Below are 20,615 nucleotides of genomic sequence, written 5' to 3' on the forward strand. Positions count from 1 at the left end.
TGCCAACAGGTGGGGCTGACCTTGGTCAAAGATGTAAACTTACATCACCTGGGAAACCATGGGGCACAGCATGAGAATCCCTCAGCTAAGACTGGGAGGAGCTGACAGATGAGCCCTTCTTTCCCTCAAGGTTCAGGCCACCTTCTGTTGGACTGCTGGAAAAGTCCTGATGCTTTTATGCATAGAACAACATAGAAAATACATGTCCTGGCTTTTTAGACAACCTGATTATTTCCTAGCCTGGCAATCTGTGTTCCTGATTAGCTGTGTCCTGTATAATAGGAACTCTGAAAACAAGGACCACGTCTGTTTTTGTCTGTGACTCAGAGGCTGAGCCTGGACCTGGTCTGTAGGGTAAACAGTAAGTTTTGTTGTATGATAGCAAGCCTTCCCCCACCCCTTACTTGGCTTCCTGCTCAAGCTGTTCCTCCAGCTGCCCAATCTTGGCTTCCAGGGCTGAGATAGTAGCCTTGAATTTGGACTTGACAGCACCCTCAAGCTCCTGCAGTTTGGCCTTCAGTTCCTTGTTCTGTCGCTCCAGCTGCTGGCGTGCATTGTCGCTCTTCTGGGCAGCACTGCGCTCGGCAGCCAGTTCCGCATTCAGTGTGTCCACCTGGAAAGGCGAGATGGGTTGACTCCCTCCTGCCGGGGGCAGCACAGCCCTTCCCCAGGCAACAGGCTGTGGCTGTGGGGGCTACCTGCAGCGTGGTCTTGCGGAAGCGGTCATTGAGCAGCTCCATGTTGCTCTGTTCTTCTTCAAGTTCTTCTTCCAGCTGTGCGATTCGTGCCTCCAGACGCCGCTTCTCATCCAGCAGTGCAGACCTGTTATGAAAGGACCCAGCTCAATACCGGCTCTGCACCACTTGTGGGAAGTCGGGGCTCTGTCATCCTGCTGCTGCTACTGCTACTGCTAGCAACTGAGCAGCACTCAGATCCCCCCGCACCCTCCAATACGTGAACAAGTCCCACTGATTCCACGTCCAGATATGCCACTGCTGAATCCCCACACCACCAGTCCAGCTCCTGTCCTGTCGCTTGTCATCCGTGGAGGCCTTCTGGCCGAACTCCCTGCTGCCGCTACATCCTTTCTCCACACACAGTGGCCAGAGTCAGCTTTCAAAGCTGTAAAAGGGCCTCGACACCTGACATTCTCAACATCAACAATAAATTAGTTTTCCAGTGTGTGGAGAGAAAGCTTTAACACCTTCTTGCAGTATATTAGAAAACAACCATGATGGATCCATAAGACAGTGACTAAAGTGACAGAACAACTCAATAAAACAATGATCCTAAAAAGGTCAGTCTCATGAACCTACCTGCCAAACCTGATGCTTCTGGAAGTCAAGACTTGCGTTGCAAGGCTGGTGTAGTCTCTGGAGACCACGGCTATGTGAAATGCTTTTCCCTCACACTTAACACGAGTGACTGGCAGGAGCTGTGATTTACCTGGCCGAGCAGCCAGCCTGTGACTCAGACTGTCTGTAGGTTCAGTCAAGTGCATCTTTCACACTGAATATAGGAGTAAGCCAACTACTAACCCCTAGAGGCCAGATGACAATCACAGCCTTCTCAGTGCCGCAGGCATGCCAGAGGGGAATTTGGCAGAGGTCCCTGCGGCGGCCAGTGGGGCTTCCACTGCCTTTCAGATGCCCACCCCCTTTATACCTGCTGCCAGGAGACTCACTTGCCAGAGGCGCTGTTGGTGATCTCATCGGCCAGCTCATCTCGTTCTTGCTCAGCGTGTCTGCGGGCTCGCTCAGATGAAGCAAATTCCTAAATAAATTTAGACTCTGGTTGGAGCTCTCGGTTAACTGCTAGTCCTTGTGGGCTGCAGCCACTGTGCTCCTGGGGCTCTACAGGGGCCTCAAGTTGAAATTAAATGGAAGTTTAAGTTGGCAAGTTCGATGGAGAGACTGTGTGGGTGCAATGTGATGGGAGCGTCAATATCCTTACACAGAAACCTCCAGAGGGAAGCCCTAGACTATGTGAAAGTCTGCCCGTCACTTCCAAATAAGAGGCCTGCTACACTCATCAATTCTTAGCCAGTTGTTTGACGCCACTCTACCGTGCTGCGTGTACTCACTCAAGCCGGGTATTTACCCGGGCGTGTGCTGCATGAACAATCCCATGGCTGTGACGCCAGTCCCTCTCTGAGAGCTCCTAAGAGGTTAATTTCATTTTGGGATGCTTTAGGAATTCAACAACACATTTTCACCCTGTATGTCTTATGAACAGATACTTAAAATGTCTTTTTAAGTAAGTGTCCATAGAATGAGGTGGTCTAGGTGTCACTAAAGTTAGAGTTAGCTGGCCATGGTCCTTACTGACACCAGATGTCGTTTTCTTATACATGGTGCCTTCAAAGTGGCTTGCCAGACTACCAAACCAGTGCACTGCCTTTAGCCACGTACAGAGGAAAGCATATATGCATTGTGAAAGTGTGGCCATTTTGGGGCACTGAATTAATCTGATGTCCCGGTAACTAACATTAAAAATGGTAGTGAGATTACACTCGGCTGCAAAGATACCAAAATATATTTTTCACATCTTGGAGAAAGTTCATGAGCAAATGTTTGTTGAACAAATGTGTGAATAAGTAAACAAACCTCCTGCAATTGAAGGATTTCTGCTTCTAGACTCTTCAGTTTCTTTTCACTCTCCTTGGACTGAGCAAAAATCTCATCCCGGGATGCGCGAGCTTCCTCTAATTCACGCTGGTGATCTTTCATCTGAGCCTAAGATCGAATGAGATGGTCACTCTGCAATAGCTTTCAACATATTTTTTCATATTAGAGAAGTAATAGACATTCATTGTAAATAGAAAAGGATGCAGAAGTGAAAAAGCTATCAGTTCAATATCCCTGGTGAATATAGAGGCAAGAATCCTCACAACAGTAGTAGCAAGTGAGTCCAGCAGCATATAAAAGCGATCACGTGCCATGACCAAATGGGATTTATCTGAGGCTGGAAGGATTGTGTGAGACTTGAGAATGGATTCATATGACCATGTCAGTAAACACAGAAGCATCTGACAAAACTGAGCGCCCTTTTCTATCAATGGAAGGAACTCCAGTTGGTAATAAAAACCAGCAGATGTCACACTTGAGGGCAGACTGTCCCCCAAGATCAGCAACAAAACAAGCATGTCTGATCTAGCAGTGGAGATTCCAGTCGAGGCAATTAGGCCAAAGCCAAGAATTAAAAGGCCAGTTAGGAAGGAGGAAGCTTGATTTGCAGATGGTATGATCTTGTATAGAAATCACAGGAAGTGGCAGGGAGGTGGTGCAGTGGGTAAAGCGCTGGACTCTTAAAATTAGTGATGGCCATAAACCCAACACTATAAAACCAAGGTGCCCCTCTGCCATAGCTTCTGTCTGATTCTCAGACTCAAATCTGGATGGGTGCATGGCAAGGCAGGGTGGCACCCTACCTGCTGAACCATTTCTCCAGTCCTGAGAAGACTTCAAATAGGTGAATCATATGCTATCTTAATAAAGCTACTAAACATAAAAACAGGGCCAGGTGGTGGTGTACCTGGTTGGGTTCACCTGTTCATGCTCAGGGATGCAAATTTAACCCCCCCAGCCCCGTTGCAGGGGACCTTCACAAGCAGTGAAGCAGAGCTGCAGGTGTCCCCCTCCCCCTTTACCCCCATCCCTCAATTCCTGTCCTATTAAGGGGGGGAAAAAGAAATAGATTTTTAAGTTAAATAGCCTTTACTTAGTTAAGTACCTTTGTATTTAGCTTTAAAAAATAACAAGTCACTTAGGCTTTTTTCTCAGCATCCACATCTACACGACTGTATTTAAGCCCTGCTGGGACAGCACACATACCCGTCACTGCAATGGCAAGCAGTCCACTTAGGCTTAGTTTTTCGTTGTTACTATAAACACATATACTCTCAGTTTTATATTATCTTAGAATAAATTCGCCAGATGTGGTGTCAACCCGCAAAGCACATTCCCCCGGGTGGGTGTTCTACCAGGTGTCTCTACCCCATCTCTGCCCAGAACCTGGTAACGGCTAAGCGTGTCCTGCAGACACTGGAGGTGCCCACATGCCGCCTTTATGCCTGCTACCCCTGCCCGCCCGCCACTCAGGGAGACAGCTCTGCTGTGCTCCTGGAGATGGGGATGGGCCAGCACCGACGCGGCAGGAGAGACTGCACCTGCGTGTGCCCCCCCCCCCCCCCCCGCGGGGCCATGTACTTTATCTCGGTCAGACACCGCCATCCAGGACGAGGGCCGGCTCCACATACCTGCAGTTTTCGGAGCTGCTTGATCACTTCATCCCGGGCCTTGTTGGCAGCCTCAATCTGGGCTTCAAGGTCCTTCAGGTCTATTTCCATCTTCTTCTTTGAAGCAACAGCAAGAGCTCGCTGTTTCCGTTCATCCTCCAGCTCCGCCTCGAGTTCCCGCACCTGACAGAAAGTGTTCGGTTATGTCTGAATCGTCCCGGAGGACTGGCGGGCGCTGGCGACTGTGGGGACGTGACCTCTGCTGTCAGATGGTCACTGTGAGCTATTAAGAGTTGTAATCACTAAGTTTGAGATAACTTGTTAATCCAGCAATAAATGACTAATAACTTGGTGGGATATAAATAGTAAGAAAGACCTAAGACTTGATGAGCTCCCTGGAATGTGTCAAAAAAAAAAAGAGCCTTTCTTTGTGCTTTTTCTGGTGTGGCACCAGGGACTGAAACCAGGGTCTCACACATGGGTGACATGTACCCTACCACTGAGTCACTTTCCTCAACCTGATTTTTATTTTATTTGAGAGACAGAGAATTATTATCCATGGAGTTCTACTTATTTAGTCTTTGCTGCTGTTTCATGTGGTGCTGGGGATTAAAAAGTCAACAATCCAAATCAGTTTTGCTCCAGCTACTGTGTTCTAAAGTGAGTGAATAGGATACTGTCCCGAAATGGGCTCTGGAAACAGGCAAGTTCTCACTCTAGAGGCCACACTTGTTTGACCTACCTGTTTAATCAGCAGCCGCTTCTTCTCTTCATTCTGCTCATCTCTGGTCTGCAAGTCTCTCTCAAACTGGGCTTTCATGGCCTGCATGTTGACCTCTAGACGGAGCTTGGCATCTTCAGTAGCCTGAAGCTCGTCTTCCAGCTCCTCCAGCTGGGTCCTCATTTCTTCCACCTGCTGCTCTAGGGCCCGTTTAGATTTTTCAAGTTCATGGACCTAGATCACCGCAAGCATCAGGAAAGAGCCGACTTTTATCAGAGGCACAAAAAAGCATACTGACCGCTCTGGCCCCCTCTGCCAGCCTCCTGACACGCCTTTCTTTCCCCTCTACGGCTGCCGGATTCTTCATTCCCGATATGCCACTTCACTGATGGTACTTAGCTTTTTATACATACGTGTTCTCTTACCAGAAAACGATTCTCTGACAGCCTCAAAGCAGAGACATTTTTAAGGCCAAGAACAATGAAAAGAATGAAGTGTTTAGAGAATGTGCGGATGAGCAGATGACTTATTGACAGGAGGACATACTTCTCTTAGCTGTGTCTGGTTCTTCATAGGCACACAAGAAATATTTGTGAAATTAACATGGACCGAGGAGCCGAAATTAACTAGCGTTCTCTCTGTGTTTCACTGTGTAACCATGGTCAGTTTGACTCAAGTGGCTTCTTGTCCATGGGGCTGACCCTGAGTTCCCCCTACTACAGTAGGAGACTGAGCAAGGAGCACAACTTCCTGCTCTAATCGTATGGTCAGAGAGCCCCCACCCCACAAAAATGAGACTTTACCATGTAAGGGTGAAGAAGGGAGGACTTTAGGTTTTTCAAAGCACATCTGCAGTAGTTTCATAAAACAGGACGAGTTTAATGTCCATGTGAGATGACAGAGGCTGAGAGGAGATAAGCAGCTTCCCTGGTCAGAACAGAAGCTGATGGAAGAACCAAGTCCTGCACCTTGCTGGGACACGCGCCAGTGTCCTCCAGACCCCACATGTGACGAGATAGAGATGGCACAGGGAAGATGCATGCAGGGGGGAGAAATGACCAAATAGTTAACCAGTCACCAAGCATCTCAAGCCCTCAAAGGGAACAATGAGCCCTTACTGGGAGGACACAGATCAGAGAGCTAGATTGACCACCTCGCTCCTGTGCTCTGCGCTGGAGGCGGCTTCACTGCCCTCAATCTAAGGAGGAACAGTGAGGTCCTTTGTTTGAGTTCCTTCCAGGGTGCAGACTAAGGCTGGGAGCACCATGAGAACAACAATATTAAAGCCTCCCATCTACCAGTCCTGCTCCAAGAACAGACTGCAGAAAACTGGACAGCTCAGTCTGAAGACTTTAATCCCCTGTTTGCACAGAGGCCGAGAAGTTCACTTCTAGACTGTGCTATTGGCAGGCTCCTTCCTGTGCCCTTCAGAGACTCACCAGGAGTCAGTCACCTGCTCGCTCCCCTTTTGCAGGCCCCAGCACGGCACGCAGGGACACTCACGTTCTTCCCCACGTCATCCTTTGAGCTCATCAGGTCTTCCATGTCTGCCCGCAGCTGCTTGTTCTGCCTCTCGAACTCTTCCTTGGCCTCCAGGGCTTCCTCCAGGGCCCGTGCCAACGACAGGGCTTTGGTTTCTTTCTCTCGGGCCTCTGCTTCTGCACGGTCTCGCTCTTCTGCATGGCGAGCAGAGATGTTCTTCTCCTCTGCTAGCAGCTAATGTGGAATGACATCAGTAAGCATTAGAAACCATTGAAAAAGCAAGAAAACCTGCTCACTCACGTGTCTGGCCTATTGTAAACAATACTCATTTGATAGCATAGGCGCTTTCTTACTGCTGCTTCTCTCCAACTTTGATATAAACAGGTGTTACTTTCAAATAAGGTGATTTTGAAACCAAATGACAAAACTGAGAGCAGTGCCAGGGACACTGGCTCTGGAGTCCGGGGGGCGGGGAGTCGGGAACCCACCTGATCAAACTTCTTTTGCTTCTTCTCCAAGTTGGAGACAATCTGGCGCTGATGGTCCAGGTCAACCATCAAGTCATCCAGCTCCTGCTGCAGGCGGTTCTTGGTCTTCTCCAACTTGTCGTAGGCCAACGCCTTTTCCTCCAGGCGCTGGCTCAACGCCTCCACATCTTTCAGGAGCTTCTTTTTGGCTTCTTCCAGACTTTCAATTGTTCCCAAGTCATCATCCACTTTCTTCTTGGTATCAGCCAACTAGGTTGTATGTAAAGGAAAAGAAAAAGACAAAAATAAATATGTAGCTGGTGGAGCTCCATGGACGGTGGAGCCATGGTTTAGTATTTCTACCTCTCTGAGAAACAATGGATTAATCAGGTTGGGATCACAGTCTGCATTGGCATCAATGGCATCACCAGCACAAGACCCTGGCTACTTTCTAGTGTGCCGTGTGGTAAAAAAAAACAAAACCAGTGTTAAAGAATGCAGTTGGTTTCTGCGTTTGAGGGGACGAAGAAATTTATTTTCTTTGAAGGAACATTAGAAATCACTATTACGAGATTTTTTTAAAACAAATGAATTGAGATTGTAGCAAAATTTCTTAGCTTGTCAAATGACTTGAGTTGAAACCTTAAATAGATGACACAGTTCTGTGTCTTTATGTCAAATGCTTCTGACATTTTCATGAGTAGAGCACCAGCTTTTTACTGGGTCAGAGAAAAAGCACTTTAATTTAGTACAGCCTAATTAAATGCCCCACGTGGAACTGAAAAATACGCCCGCATTCCAACGACAGCAAGCACGTTAGCTGCTAAATACATACGACTAGGTCACCACAGCTTCCTGAGACACACACCTGGTTCTGCAGGGCCAGCACTTGTTTTTCCAGGTTCTTCCTGGCTTCCTCTTCCTCTTCCTGCTGCTCCTGAAGGCTGTTCTTCTCCTCTTCCAGCTGCCGAATTCGACTGCTGAGGTTCAGCTTCTGCCGTGTCTCTTCCTGAAGAAGCTCCTGTTTGTAGGAAAAGGTTAATAAGTTACATGAACCATCGAAACGAAAGTACCCATTAGAAAAAAGTTTCATGTCCAGCTGGGGTGGGGACATAGGTCAGCTAGCCGGTCAGAGGCTCACCTTGCTTACGTAGACCCCAGATTCAGTCCTTGGTACCATGCCAGAGCCAGGCAGTGTTGGTTCCTTCTCGCCCTCATTATCCAATCAGTCAGTCAGTCAGTCAGTCAGTCAGTCATAAAAGGCATCACTCGGCCTTCTAGAGCACACAGCATCACGCTGAGGCCCAGAGGTCGCGCGTTCCATTCCTGGCAGCTTTTAATGCCAACCCTGAGCAGTGCTCTGGTCTCATTAAAAATTAAATGAAGGGGAGTCGGGCGGTAGCTTAGCAGGTTAAGCGCACGTGGTGCAAAACGTTAATGGACTGGTTGGTGTTAAGGATCCCGGTTCGAGCCCCCGGCTCCCCACCTGCAGGGGAGTCGCTTCACAGGTGGTGAAGCAGGTCTGCATGAGTCCATCTTTCTCTCCCCCTCTCCTCTCCATTTCTCTCTGTCCTATCCAATAATGATGACATCAACAACAACAACAACCATAAAACAACAAGGGCAACAAAAGGGAATAAATAAAATAAATATTAAAAAAAGTTTAAAAAAATTAAATGAAACTGAAAATAATAGTCATCTTGAAAAGATTCGTATAATGCAAGGGAGAGCCTTAGTGTATGAAGACTACTCAGGGATGAGTCACGTGATTTAGAAATACACACAGTGACTTTATAAAAAGCTCTTTGTAAAAAGTATTGCTTTATGTTCAGTCAGGACCTGTGAGCCATCTTCTCAGTCCTTCCCAGAACTCGCGGTAGCACAGTGGCTTAAGTGCATGTGGCGTGAAGCACAAGGACCAGCATAAGTAAGGATCCTGGTTTGAGCCCCCAGCTCCCCAAAGCAGGGGAGTCGCTTCACAGGTGGTGAAGCAGGTCTGCAGGTGTCTATCTTTCTCTCCTCCTCTCTCCATTTCACACTCTGTCCTATCCAACAACGATAACAACAATAATAACAAGGGGCCAGGTGGTGGCGCACTTGGCTAAGCGCACACACTACAGTGTGCAAGAACCAGGCAAGCCCCTGGTCCCCACCTGCAGGGGGAAAGCTTCACAAGTGGTAAAGCTGGGCTGCAGGTATCTCTTTGTCTTTCTCCATCTCTATCTCCCCTTCCCCTCAATTTCTGTCTCTATCCAATAATAAATAAATTTCAAAACAAAAACAATAAAAAACAAGGAAGGGCAACAAAAGGGAAAATAATAAATAAAAAAAATGGTAAAGCCCAAGAAAAAAATGCAAATTATTTTTAAATACCAAAAAGTCAATATCCTAACCTCTATTCAGCTTCAAAATAACTCCAAGAAATGATTTACTGCAACTCCAGCCCACTGCTTTTTTTTCTTAAACAAATGGACCGTTTAAGTTAGTGTAACGACATTGCAACCGTACATAACATTAAGTAAAATGGCTAATGATCCACACGCACACAGACCACCACCCAGTGGGTTCCATAGCCCAGCAAGACCCAGCAAGAACTGCCTCCCAGACAGGCAGGCACCAGCAGTTCCCCTTGGAGAGGCAGCTTGGGTACTGATTTTCAGCCCATCATGAGTGGCTTACAATGTAGGATGCTTTCCATTGCAAGTAGGGCAGAAACTCATTAAGAGGTGTTAAGAAGCTAAGTCTGGGGCTAGCATGTTTCATCAATTCGTAGGTTACAGAAGTGACAGTCATTATTAAAGGCCCAAGCACTCTCCCGGAATTACCTGTGTGTCCTGCAGCTGAGACTCGAGACTAGCTGCGTCCTTCGCAAACTTGATGCCTTTCTTCTCTGCTTCCTCCAGAAGAGTTGAGACATTATCAAGTTCATTCTGTAGGGAGGAATAAGAAATTAAATTCAGTTGAGAATAGAATGATAATCTGGGGTGAACCTGGAATTGCCAAACTCCTTGGACTTCCCCTACCAGTCTTTTATCTTTAAACAGTACCTGAACAGGCAGGCATGATACGATTCATCCATTGCTGCTATTAAAGACGGGTGGGTTACACTGTTGGGCCCACACAGGGAGGGGATGCCTTACATTTTGCTCAGCTTTGGTTTATGGTGGTACTGGAGACTCATTCTGGAAAGTCAGAGCCTGAGGCACCGGCCCTGCATAGCTACTCCGCTGTTTCCCCAATGCTCACCCTTGTTGTCTTCTTCCTTTTTTGTATTTCATTTGTTCATTAATTATTTCTTTTAAAAAAATTTTTACTTATAAAATGGAAACACTGAAAAACCATAGGATAAGAGAAGTGGTGTTCGGGCTTGAACCTGGGCCCTGCCCAGTGAGCTTACTGTCCCTCACACTTTATGTGAACGACACCCCCACAGGAGGTAGAGTGAAGAGGAAATATCTGCCTTGTGCAGCACAGGTGTCTGGGAATGTCACTCATTTGTGTCTCAACCAATGTTTCCTACATCTTCCTTGGGGAGACCTTTCTGGATTTAAAAAAAAATTTTTTTTTTACATATTTATTTATTGGATAGACAGCCAGAAATCAAAAGGGAAAGAGGTGATTGAGACAGACAGACACCTGCAGCCCTGCTTCACCACTCACAAAGCTAGGCTAGAACCCAGTCCTTGCACATTGTAACATGTGCACTCCACCAGGAGCGTCACCACACGGCCCCACCTTTCTGGATTTCTAAGTGTGTGCACATACGCACATACAACAATTTCAGTACACAGCTATGCCTGAGACCCTTGGTTGGCACCTATGAACTTATGTTTAGGGAGAGTTCCCACTCTCACGTGACAACAGCTGAGTGCGTCTAGACTAAATTCAGCGCAGCTTGCATAGACACCTGCTTCCCCTCGGGGTGTCAGGCAGAGGTGCTTAAGGAGCAGCCCTGACAAGACCCCCGAGTACTGGGTCTCTAGGAGCTTCCCTGGCTCAACACACTTCCCACCTGCTGGCAGATGCCGGAGGGGCTCAGGGTGCCTTGTGTGACGACAGTGGGAGAGGACTGCTGGGAGCTATGCCCAGTCTCCTCAGGTTCAATCTCTCCCAGACACCCTCTCATTGATTGATTTTCCCAATTGCTCTAATAAATCCTGGCTATGAGCAGGACTACATGCTGTGTCCTGGGGGGTGGGGTCCTCTCAGCACATCATCCAACTTTGTGGTGGGCGTAGGTGTCTTAACATCAGACAGTTCTGCAGTTTTTTCCCCAGAGTGGTAATATAGAACAGACATGTTCCTAACAGTAAATACACATCTGTAATAAAGTTCATTACTGGAGAGGTCCGGGAGGTGCCGCTATGGCTAAGGCACTAAGACTCTCAATAATGAGGTTCTGAGTTCAATCCCTGGAAGCACATGTACCAGAGTGACATCTGGTTCTTTCCTCCTATCTTTCTCACTAATAAATAAAATCTTAAAAAAAATAAAGTTCACTACTGGACAGTAAAAAGTTATTTCTACTTATATGCTTTTATACAGACCCTGCATTAAACATCCTTAAAAAGTTAAAAGCTGTACGTAACAGTTACTTCTGTAGGATAAATTACTAGACATAAACTCAGCTAAATGAAATGACATATATTTTAAATCAAGGTAACAATGACTGAGTTGGCATTCTGTACATGTAGTTTTGGTTGTAGGCAGAGCCACACCTTTGGGCTTTTTCTGATAGACAGTGGGAGAAACACAGCATTGAAATGACCCCAGGCTTGAACTGGGGCTGCGGGAGTGACAAAGCAGGTGTCTCCCCAGCTGAGCTCTCTTGCTGGACAGACCTGCCATCAATAGTTATAAGGCTTGTGACATCCATCTATACCTACCCACCTACTTTTACCAGAGCACTGGTTTATGGTGCTGCCGGGAGGAATAGGATTTGGGATTTATGAGCATCAGGCATGCCAGTCGTTGGTGAAACCACTGTGCTATTTCCCTGGTGTTGGTCTGCTTCTAATTCTGCTTCTAAGACCCCTTCTGTTTGATCATCACGTTAGGTTCGCTTGCATTGCTGTGGTCTATTTACATAATCACTGTTTTGTTTGAGACCACACTGGTTTCATCCCCGCTGGTTCCCGCTCTTTTCCCACTCTGCCCCTCTCCTAGTCACATCCTGTTTTCTACCGCTTAGTCCCCACTGGTTCACGCTTTTTCCTTCTCCTCACTCCCATCCTACCTACTTCCTCTTCTGACCTGACACTTCCGCCTCAGGAGATATATAAAGGACAAGATTTTCTAGTGAAGAGAGATTAGATAGATTGCACTGCATTCTTGGATGCAGCACGCCAAGCCCGCTGGCAACAACTCACGGAAAGTCTGAACTTCACCCACTCAAGTAGGAAGGCCTGGAAGCTTCTTCACAGTCTGGGTGCCGGTAGCCAACCCCCTCCCGTCTCCCATCCTCCCGTATCTCCAAACTCAGTGGCCAGTCACCTAACTCAAGTTGGACGTGCTAAGATCGACCCAGTCTGGAAAAGAGAAATTTCCCATGAGTGGTCATCCCACTTCCGGTTATCTTGTCCATCTCCAAAACTCTCTCCCTTTACACTGTCTGAACTGGAAGACGCTTTGAAGAGGGTTAAACCGGGAACAGCTGCTGGCTATGATAACATCACCCCAGAACTCATTCTTAACCTGGGTCCTGCGGCAAAGAAGTGGCTCGCTTCATTCCTGTAACACATCTTGGAATCTGAGTCTATGCCCAAAGTTTGGCGTCGTGCGAAGATAATAGCGGTTTTGAAACCAAAGAAAGACCCAACACTGGCCGCCAGCTATAGACCAATTTCTCTCCTCTCCATGTGTTACAAACTCCTTGAGAGGCTCCTTCTGTCACGTATTTCTCCTCTTACAGAGAAATTCCTATCACCCGCCCAAGCTGGTTTCCACCCAGGAAGATCTACCTGCGAACAAGCCCTGGCCCTCTCAAATTACATTGAAAATGGATTCCAGAAGAATTTAAAGACGGGTGCTGTCTTTGTTCATTTCACAGCAGCCTATGACACGGTCTGGCACCGTGGTCTCCTAGTCAAGATCTCAAGATGCCTGCTTCCATGGGTAGCCAACACGATATTGTTTCTTCTCCAAAACAGAAGATTCCGGGTGCATCTGGGTGACAAGTCTAGCAGATGGAGACTTGTCTCAAGTGGCCTCCCCCAGGGCTCTGTTCTGGCTCCTACGCTATTCAATATTTACATCAATGACCTCCCAGAAACTTCTTCAAGGAAGTTCATCTACGCCGATGACAGACATGTCTCTGATATCTGATTACTGTAAAAAATGGCGACTAATCCCTAGCACTGCAAAAACGGTATCATCTGTTTTCCATCTACACCATGCTCGGCCTCGCGTGAGCTTAATGTGCAGCTTGACGATACGAGAATCCGGCATGAAGCCCAGCAAGTCTATCTTGGCGTTACTCTCGATCGCACTCTGTCATTTCACGAACATCTCATAAAAACTGCAGCAAAGGTGGGCGCGAGGAATCACATCATTGCAAGACTGGCCAGCTCCTCATGGGGCGCGAGCGCTTCCACACTGCGATCATCCTCTCTGGCATTATGCTATTCCACTGCAGAATACTGTGCCCCAGTATGGTTCCGTAGCCCCCATGTCCACTTGGTCGATTCCAAATTATATTCCTCCATGAGGATAATTTCTGGAACCATCCGTTCCACCCCGGTTCCATGACTGCCAGTTCTTAGCAACATCGCCCTGCCAGATATTCATCAGGATGCGGCATCATCTAAGTTCATTTCCCACGTCTACGCTCGACCGGACCTGCCAATATACTCGGATATTTTCACCCACCCTGTCCAACGCTTGACATCTCGTCACACAATCTGGTCCCCTACGCCTACACTGAACTTCTCTGTTCCCGACTCTTGGAAACAGAGCTGGCAGTCAGCTGAGGTCAAGAACAAACACCTCATCACAGACCCCTGCAAGCGTCAACCCGGCTTTGACCTAGCACGTTATGATTGGGCCCTCCTCAATCGCTATCGAACAGGCCATGGCCGGTGCGCCGCTATGTTCCATCACTGGGGAGCCAGAGACGACCCGAACTGCCCCTGCGGCTCCAGACAGACTATGACCCACATAGTCAACGACTGCTACCTCTCCAGATTCAAAGGAGGTCTCGAAACTTGACATCAGGCTCAACCTGACGCTGTTGACTGGCTACGGAAGATGGGCAAATGCTAGAAGCAGAACTGCATTCTTGCTCATCAATAAAGACTGAACTGCGTTCCCAGCTCAGCCATGAGTCCCTGGTCGTCTGTCTCCTGCCTGGGAAGCTAGCCCAGCATTTGGCGCCTGAACAGGGACCAGCACCCTGGCTTACAAACACTGATTTTTATTTCAGTCAGCAGTAGATAACAATTCCAGTTTTTCCTATCTCCAGCACTATTGAGACATTTTTCTCACCTATTGTCTTCACTGTCTTATTTACTGGACTCAAGAGGAAACTGAAGTTGTTCTGTGGGCCTCCTGTAGCCATGGTGCTGTGGGCTTTGTCCGGAGGAAAACTTACCTGTAGCTTATTTGCTTTCTCAGCCAGTTCCACCCTGAGTCTGTCTCCTTCAGAGACCTTGGCATGGAGCTCTTGGACCTGGGCGTCAAGTTTCTTCCTTTTGTGCTCAGACTCGGCCTTGACCTGCTGTAGCACCTTCACCTCACATGCCAGCTCCTTGTTATCTGTCTCGAGGCCCTGTTTGTTCTTCTCCAGATTTGCTTTGAACTAGAAGATAGAAGGGGAAAATAACTGAGTGGCATTTTTATGACATCCTGTGAATGCTGACGCTTTTTTGTATCCGAGACCTGTGTCTGACCCAAGGTGAGTCCACTGGCAACTGGTGTGAATCAAAGAATGAGAACACGCAAAGATCTTTGTGAAGGTTTCAATGGAAGGTCCGCACTCGCAGGCTTTACTTAGGGTAGTAGGCACAGACATTCATGGCTCAGTGCATCATGAACTTTATCCTTTACTGTACAGGGTGTGGATCAGACAGGCCATCCTATTCACAGAACAATCACTAATTTATGCATCTTTTGGTAGTTTAAAAGTTTTGTTTGGTTATTTGCTAACAAGGAGCTGAAAATCTTGTTGCTGGGACAAGAGTTAACTCACGGGCCATTTGAATAATAATAGATTATAATAATAGACTATATCATGATTAAGGACTTTGTTGTCACAGAGGAGGTCACAGCAGGCTGGATCTCTCTGCAAGGTTTTCAAGGCAGTGTAGTATGGGGGTCACAGGGGCTGGCTCTCTGGCCAGGTTGCCTGTCTTCTTCCTGCCTCTCTACTTTCCAGTTACGTGGGCTTGGCTTAATTTATTAGCACTGCCCCAATAAAAATGAAAAAAAAAAAAATAGTAGCGTTAAGTGTCAATTTTCTCATCCTTTAATGAAAATGGTATTGGGCCTTTTTATTATTTTTTAAAAGATCTTATTAATCAAAGAGCTAGGAAGAAAGAAAAAAATGAATCAGCATTACTTTGGTATATGCATTATTAGGGTTCAAACTTGTGACTTCATGCTCGAGAGTCCAATGCCTGCCTTATCCTGCTACCTCTTGGACTCCTTAAATAGAATGTGTACACACACACACACACACACACACACACACACACACACACACACACACACACAGAGACCAGCAGCACCGGTTCACCTCTTGGGAAGCTTTTCCTCTGCAGGTGGGGACCAGGGAATTGAACCTGGGTCCGTGCACACTGTAATGTGTGCACTCCACCAGGTGTGCCAGCACCCGTACACAAGGTTTTAACAGAGGTATAAAAAAGCAACAAGTGAGGAAACTTAGCAAGATGACTGACACTAGTGTAAATGTACAATGCATCAATTAAAAGATGACTTATGGGTAGCAGAGAAGAGCAAAAGGCCACATCAGAGCAAGAGCAAGTAGCATGGAAGGAAGGACGACCGTGGAAATAGGAGCAAAACCTTGCCATTGACATCCCTATCTGCAAAGGACAGTCTGAGACACAGGGTAATTGAATCATGTTTTCGCAGCATGGGAAGCCGATATCTAAGATACAGGAGGGAACAATGAAATCAACAGCAACAGTGTGTTTGGAGGTTTGAGATACATCAGAGACAGGGAAGGACAAAGGGAGAGATGCACATAAAAAGTTGGAAGGGAATTATCAGCAGAACCTAGTGACACACTGTGGCAGATGAACAAAGCAAGGGCAAGTGGCTTGTTTTAAACGAGGCATATGAAAAACAAAACAAAACAAAAAAAAAAACGAGGCATATGCTAGACAATGTGGCCACTTTCAGAGCGACTGGTTTCCCTTTAACCCACCAAAGTCTCCTGCCATGTCTGTCTGAGGGCTAAGCGACACTGCCTGGGGGTGGGGCAGGATGCAGGCTTCAAGACACGGGCTCTTGGCTCACCCGCTTGGCCTGCTCCAGCTGCTCGGAGAGCTCCTCCAGGGCCGTTGCATGTCTCTGTCTCATGTCCTGAATTTGGGCTTCATGGTTCTTAGTTTCTTCCTCAAGAGCCTTCTTTAGTTCTGCCACTTCTTGTTCACGCTTTGTACTAGAGAACCATTTTTAGATTAAAAACAAATCAGTGAACTAATTAAAAATATTTATTAAGAGTTGTCGTGCTTTTGCCATAAACACCACCAACCTATTCATTTGACCTGTTATTTTTCTAATATGCATATCTACAGAAACAAGATAGCAAAGATCCTTCCAGAACCACCACAAACTTTCACTCCACATCTGATTTACAATCGAGACTCAGCGTAACATCTCTAAGGGTCTTCAGACTGACCTCGGCAGTCTGGTTTTATTGTAGGTTGAGCATTTGTCAGGATGTTAAGACCAGTGACTTTCAATAAAGCTGGAAAAGGGTAAGTTCCAAAGAGGTTTGTGGGTAAAGCTAGATCAGGACAACGCACCCAGACTAAAGCTGCCATGTGTATGAAGTAGCTACGATTAATTTTTTCCCCAAACTCAGAAAATGGTCTAAAGTTGAGAGGAGGGTGTAGTTTTTCAAAGACAGGAAGTTAGGAAGCAATTAAAGAGTCAAATTCCTGGTTCAGGATGATGTGTAGTGTTTGATATAAGAAAACGGTAAGGATAAAACTATGCAAACTCTGAATGTCCCACGATAAACTGGGATTTTAGCTAACCATTGGTTATGGTATAAAATGTTAAGTATCTTTATGTGGGTCTCCCACAGTCTTATGATTTTGCTGTAACATATACAGGGTAATTTGAATAGCCAGCATTATTTCACTGACTAGTAAAGTTAGCTCAAGAAGAGACTTTACCCCCAAACAAGTCACTCTAGATCTGTCAAATCAAAGACCATCTTAAAGTATAAAGCTCAGTAAAAAATGAAACAGAGGGCCGGGTGGTAGTGCAGTGGGCTAAGCGCACATGGTGCAAAATGCCAGGACTGGTGTAAGGATTCTGGTTCGAGCCCCCGGCTCCCTACCTGCAGGGGGACCGCTTCATAAGCAGTGAAGCAGGTCTGCAGATGTCTATCTTTCTCTCTTTCCCCTCTGTCTTCCCCATCTCTATTTCTCTTTGTCCTATCCAAGAGCAATAACAACAATAACAAAAATTATAAACAAGGGCAACAAAAGGAAAAATATAGCAAGATAGTCCCAGCAGTAACCCTGGAAAAAAAAAACAACACCACACGGTGGGTGCCATACAAAGAGATCACATTATCTAGGTGTGATATTTTGCAGGCCCACCAGCTCTGTTTCCTTACTACAGAGTTCACTCCTGACTTCCACACTCAGTACTGCTCCTCAGAGCACCTTCTCCGCAGACTCAGTGACACTGTCTCTTCAAGTCTCGGGGCCAGGACAAGCACACCTTCCCTCCAGACAAGAGCACCACTGCTTCACATTCCTGCGTGCTCCAGGTCATTCCCTAATTGTGATCACGTCCACCCCACCTTCATAAACGAATCCTTCTATCATTCTTATTTAGGCTCCTTCCCCTCTCTCCTACATGGGACTCCTGGGCCAGGCCTTACATGCCTAGCAATAAGTAAGGCGAACCCCACTCGATGAAGTTCTATGAGGATTCCTCTGGATGCCAGCAGGACTCACGATTATCCCCTCTGCCCAGTCAGCTCACTGACTCATTGCTACAGGTTTTCTGTGACAGTTCTGGAAGGACATGCTAAGTTTCTGACACACGAACTTGCTCTGGTTGGGGCTGCCTGTGCTCTTTACTTTCTTCACGCCTGCATCTGGGTGTTGGGTCACGTTTGAGTGTGTGCACACCTTTGTCTGGGAAGCTGCACTCATCTCTTGTCTTTGAGAATGTGAGCCTCCCCTCTCTTCTGTTTGCCTGCTAGTGTTCACGCCAATCGGTGGTGCAAGCAGATTCGAATTCCTATGTAGCTTCCCTCTGTCCACCTGCCGCTGTGCCACTCATGCCCCTTTCTTACTTGGTCTGTGTATGAACCTCCCAGTCGTCAGTGTGTGTCTCTACTTCTCTTTCCCTAGATGTTCACTCCTGACTAGCCTCTCTTACCACGTCTCACCCAGTGCACCACAGTCTGTCGGCCCATCCCCCTGCAGGTTGGCTTGCTCCTTTTTTTTTTTTTATTTATTTTATTCCCTTTTGTTGCCCTTGTTGTTCTATTGTTGTAGCTACTGTTGTTGTTATTGATGATGTTGTTGCCGGATAGAATAGAAATGGAGAGAGGAGGGGAAGACAGAGAGGGGGAGAGAAAGACAGACACCTGCAGACCTGCTTCACCGCCTGTGAAGTGACTCCCCTGCAGGCAGGGAACCAGGGGCTCAAACCGGGATCATTGAGCCGGTCCTTGCGCTTCGCGCCACTTGTGCTTAACCCGCTGCGCTACCGCCCGGCTCCCGGTTGGCTTGTTTCTAACTCCTGCTATTTGGTCATGATTCCATCTGCCCACATATTGAGGAGGGCCAGGATATTCAAGTTCTTGACATAAAGAAAAACATACCCCCTCGCAGAGAAGGGGAGCACTGCCTAAGCATTTCTGCTAGCTCTGAGGGCGGCTCAGGGCGTCTGGGACACGCCGCCTTCCCGCTACTCACCGAAGTTCCTGCTGAGCTGCAGTAGTGTCCAGAGTGTCTTCCAGTTCTGTTTTCAGGGCTTCCAGTTCTTCACTCAAGTCCCTTTTCTGCTTTTCTGCCTTGTTGCGGGAAGCCTTCTCTGATTCAAAGTCTTCCTGCAGTTCAGCGATCTGTGCCTGAAGCTCTCGCACAACTTTGAGCGCGTTGTTCTTGTGGAGCGTCTCATCGTCACCTCTGTCAAAACATCCGGGCAGGACCAACACTCAGGGTCACATCACTGGTGGGCCGCTTCCCAGGCACAAGCCACACAGCTTGACAGGGAGACAGAACCCAGGACTGAAGCAGCTGCCTAGGGCTCGAGGGCAGGCAGGAAAGTGTGTGGATAAACCCAAGGCCCCAAAGCTGCAGTGGAGCAGCTGGAATCAGAACCCAGTCCTACCCCCTCTCTCCATTAACTTCACTTAAATAATCAGAATATCTAAGAACCCACTGAAGTACAATATTGTAATCAGAACACTACTCCCAGCCTGCTGTGGATCACTATATCCAAAGTTCTTAAAACACAGTAGAAAACAAACAGGTTGGGGGCCGGGTGGTGGCACATCTGGTTAAGAGCATGTATTACCATGCATAAGGACCCAGGTTCAAGCCCCTTGTACTCCCTGCAGGGAGAGAGCTTCATAAGTGTTGAAGCAGTGCTGCAGGCATCCCCCCCCCCCCAATTTCTCCCTGTTCTATCAAATAACATAAATAAAGTTAAAAAAAAAGAACTCTAATTCTTGGGAGTCGTGCAGCGGGTTAAGTGCACATGGCATGAAGTGCAAGGACCCGCGTAAGGATCCTGGTTTGAGCCCCCCGGTTCCCCACCTGCAGGTGTCTTGCTTTCTCTCCCCCTCTGTCTTCCCCTTCTCTCTCCATTTCTGTCTGTCCTGTCTAACAATGATGACATCAATAACAACAATAATCACTACAACAACAATAAAAGAACTCTAATTCTAGATTCTAGTTCATAGTCCTTTAAGTGAAAAAGAATATCTTTCCCAAAATGAGACCAATAGTAATAAACTTGCTTATATAAGATTTTCTTTTCTGCAGTAGATTAAAAATTAAACTATAAGTCATGTGACCAGTAGTCATATAGTTATTTTTTTACAAAGAAATGAAACACAGATGATTATACTTAATATATGATTTTCCATTCTAAAATTAAATAGTTTGGAACGGAGTAGCAAGTCATGCTCTGAATAAGTTCTGAAAATCATCGGCAGTGCACAGGCATGAAAGAGTTGATGTGGGGAGTTGGGTGGTAGCGCAGCAGGTTAAGCACACGTGGCACAAAGCACAAGGACTGGCGTAAGGATCCTGGTTTGAGCTCCCGGCTCCCCACCTGCAGGGGAGTCCCTTCACAAGCGGTGAAGCAGGTCTGCAGGTGTCTATCTTTCTCTCCCCATCTGTCTTCCCCTCCTCTCTCCATTTCTCTCTGTCCTATCCAAATCAACGACATCAGTACAACAATAAAACAACAAGGGCAACAAAAGGAAATAAATAAAATTTAAAAAAAAAAGAGTTGATGTGGTAAACAGTTCGTTCTGCTGGGA

The 20,615-nt window shown here is 47.0% G+C and overlaps 1 protein-coding gene across 1 annotated transcript in view; it reads right to left on the reverse strand.

The window, feature by feature from the left end:
- The window catches only part of MYH10 (myosin heavy chain 10), a 65,615-nt gene that overhangs the window by 5,812 nt on the left and 39,188 nt on the right, over positions 1 to 20,615 (reverse strand). The window contains exons 19-31 of the mRNA XM_060204403.1: positions 19,039 to 19,251; positions 16,385 to 16,529; positions 14,496 to 14,702; positions 9,733 to 9,837; positions 7,776 to 7,928; positions 6,929 to 7,177; positions 6,462 to 6,674; positions 4,980 to 5,192; positions 4,259 to 4,420; positions 2,607 to 2,735; positions 1,685 to 1,773; positions 699 to 822; positions 405 to 613 (exon numbers count right to left, since the gene is read on the reverse strand). Of these exons, the coding sequence (XP_060060386.1) occupies positions 405 to 613; positions 699 to 822; positions 1,685 to 1,773; positions 2,607 to 2,735; positions 4,259 to 4,420; positions 4,980 to 5,192; positions 6,462 to 6,674; positions 6,929 to 7,177; positions 7,776 to 7,928; positions 9,733 to 9,837; positions 14,496 to 14,702; positions 16,385 to 16,529; positions 19,039 to 19,251 (2,211 nt within the window). The remainder of the gene's footprint in view (positions 1 to 404; positions 614 to 698; positions 823 to 1,684; positions 1,774 to 2,606; positions 2,736 to 4,258; positions 4,421 to 4,979; positions 5,193 to 6,461; positions 6,675 to 6,928; positions 7,178 to 7,775; positions 7,929 to 9,732; positions 9,838 to 14,495; positions 14,703 to 16,384; positions 16,530 to 19,038; positions 19,252 to 20,615) is intronic.

Source organism: Erinaceus europaeus, chromosome 12, assembly GCF_950295315.1.
Source record: "Erinaceus europaeus chromosome 12, mEriEur2.1, whole genome shotgun sequence".
Classification (NCBI taxonomy): Eukaryota; Metazoa; Chordata; class Mammalia; order Eulipotyphla; family Erinaceidae; genus Erinaceus; species Erinaceus europaeus.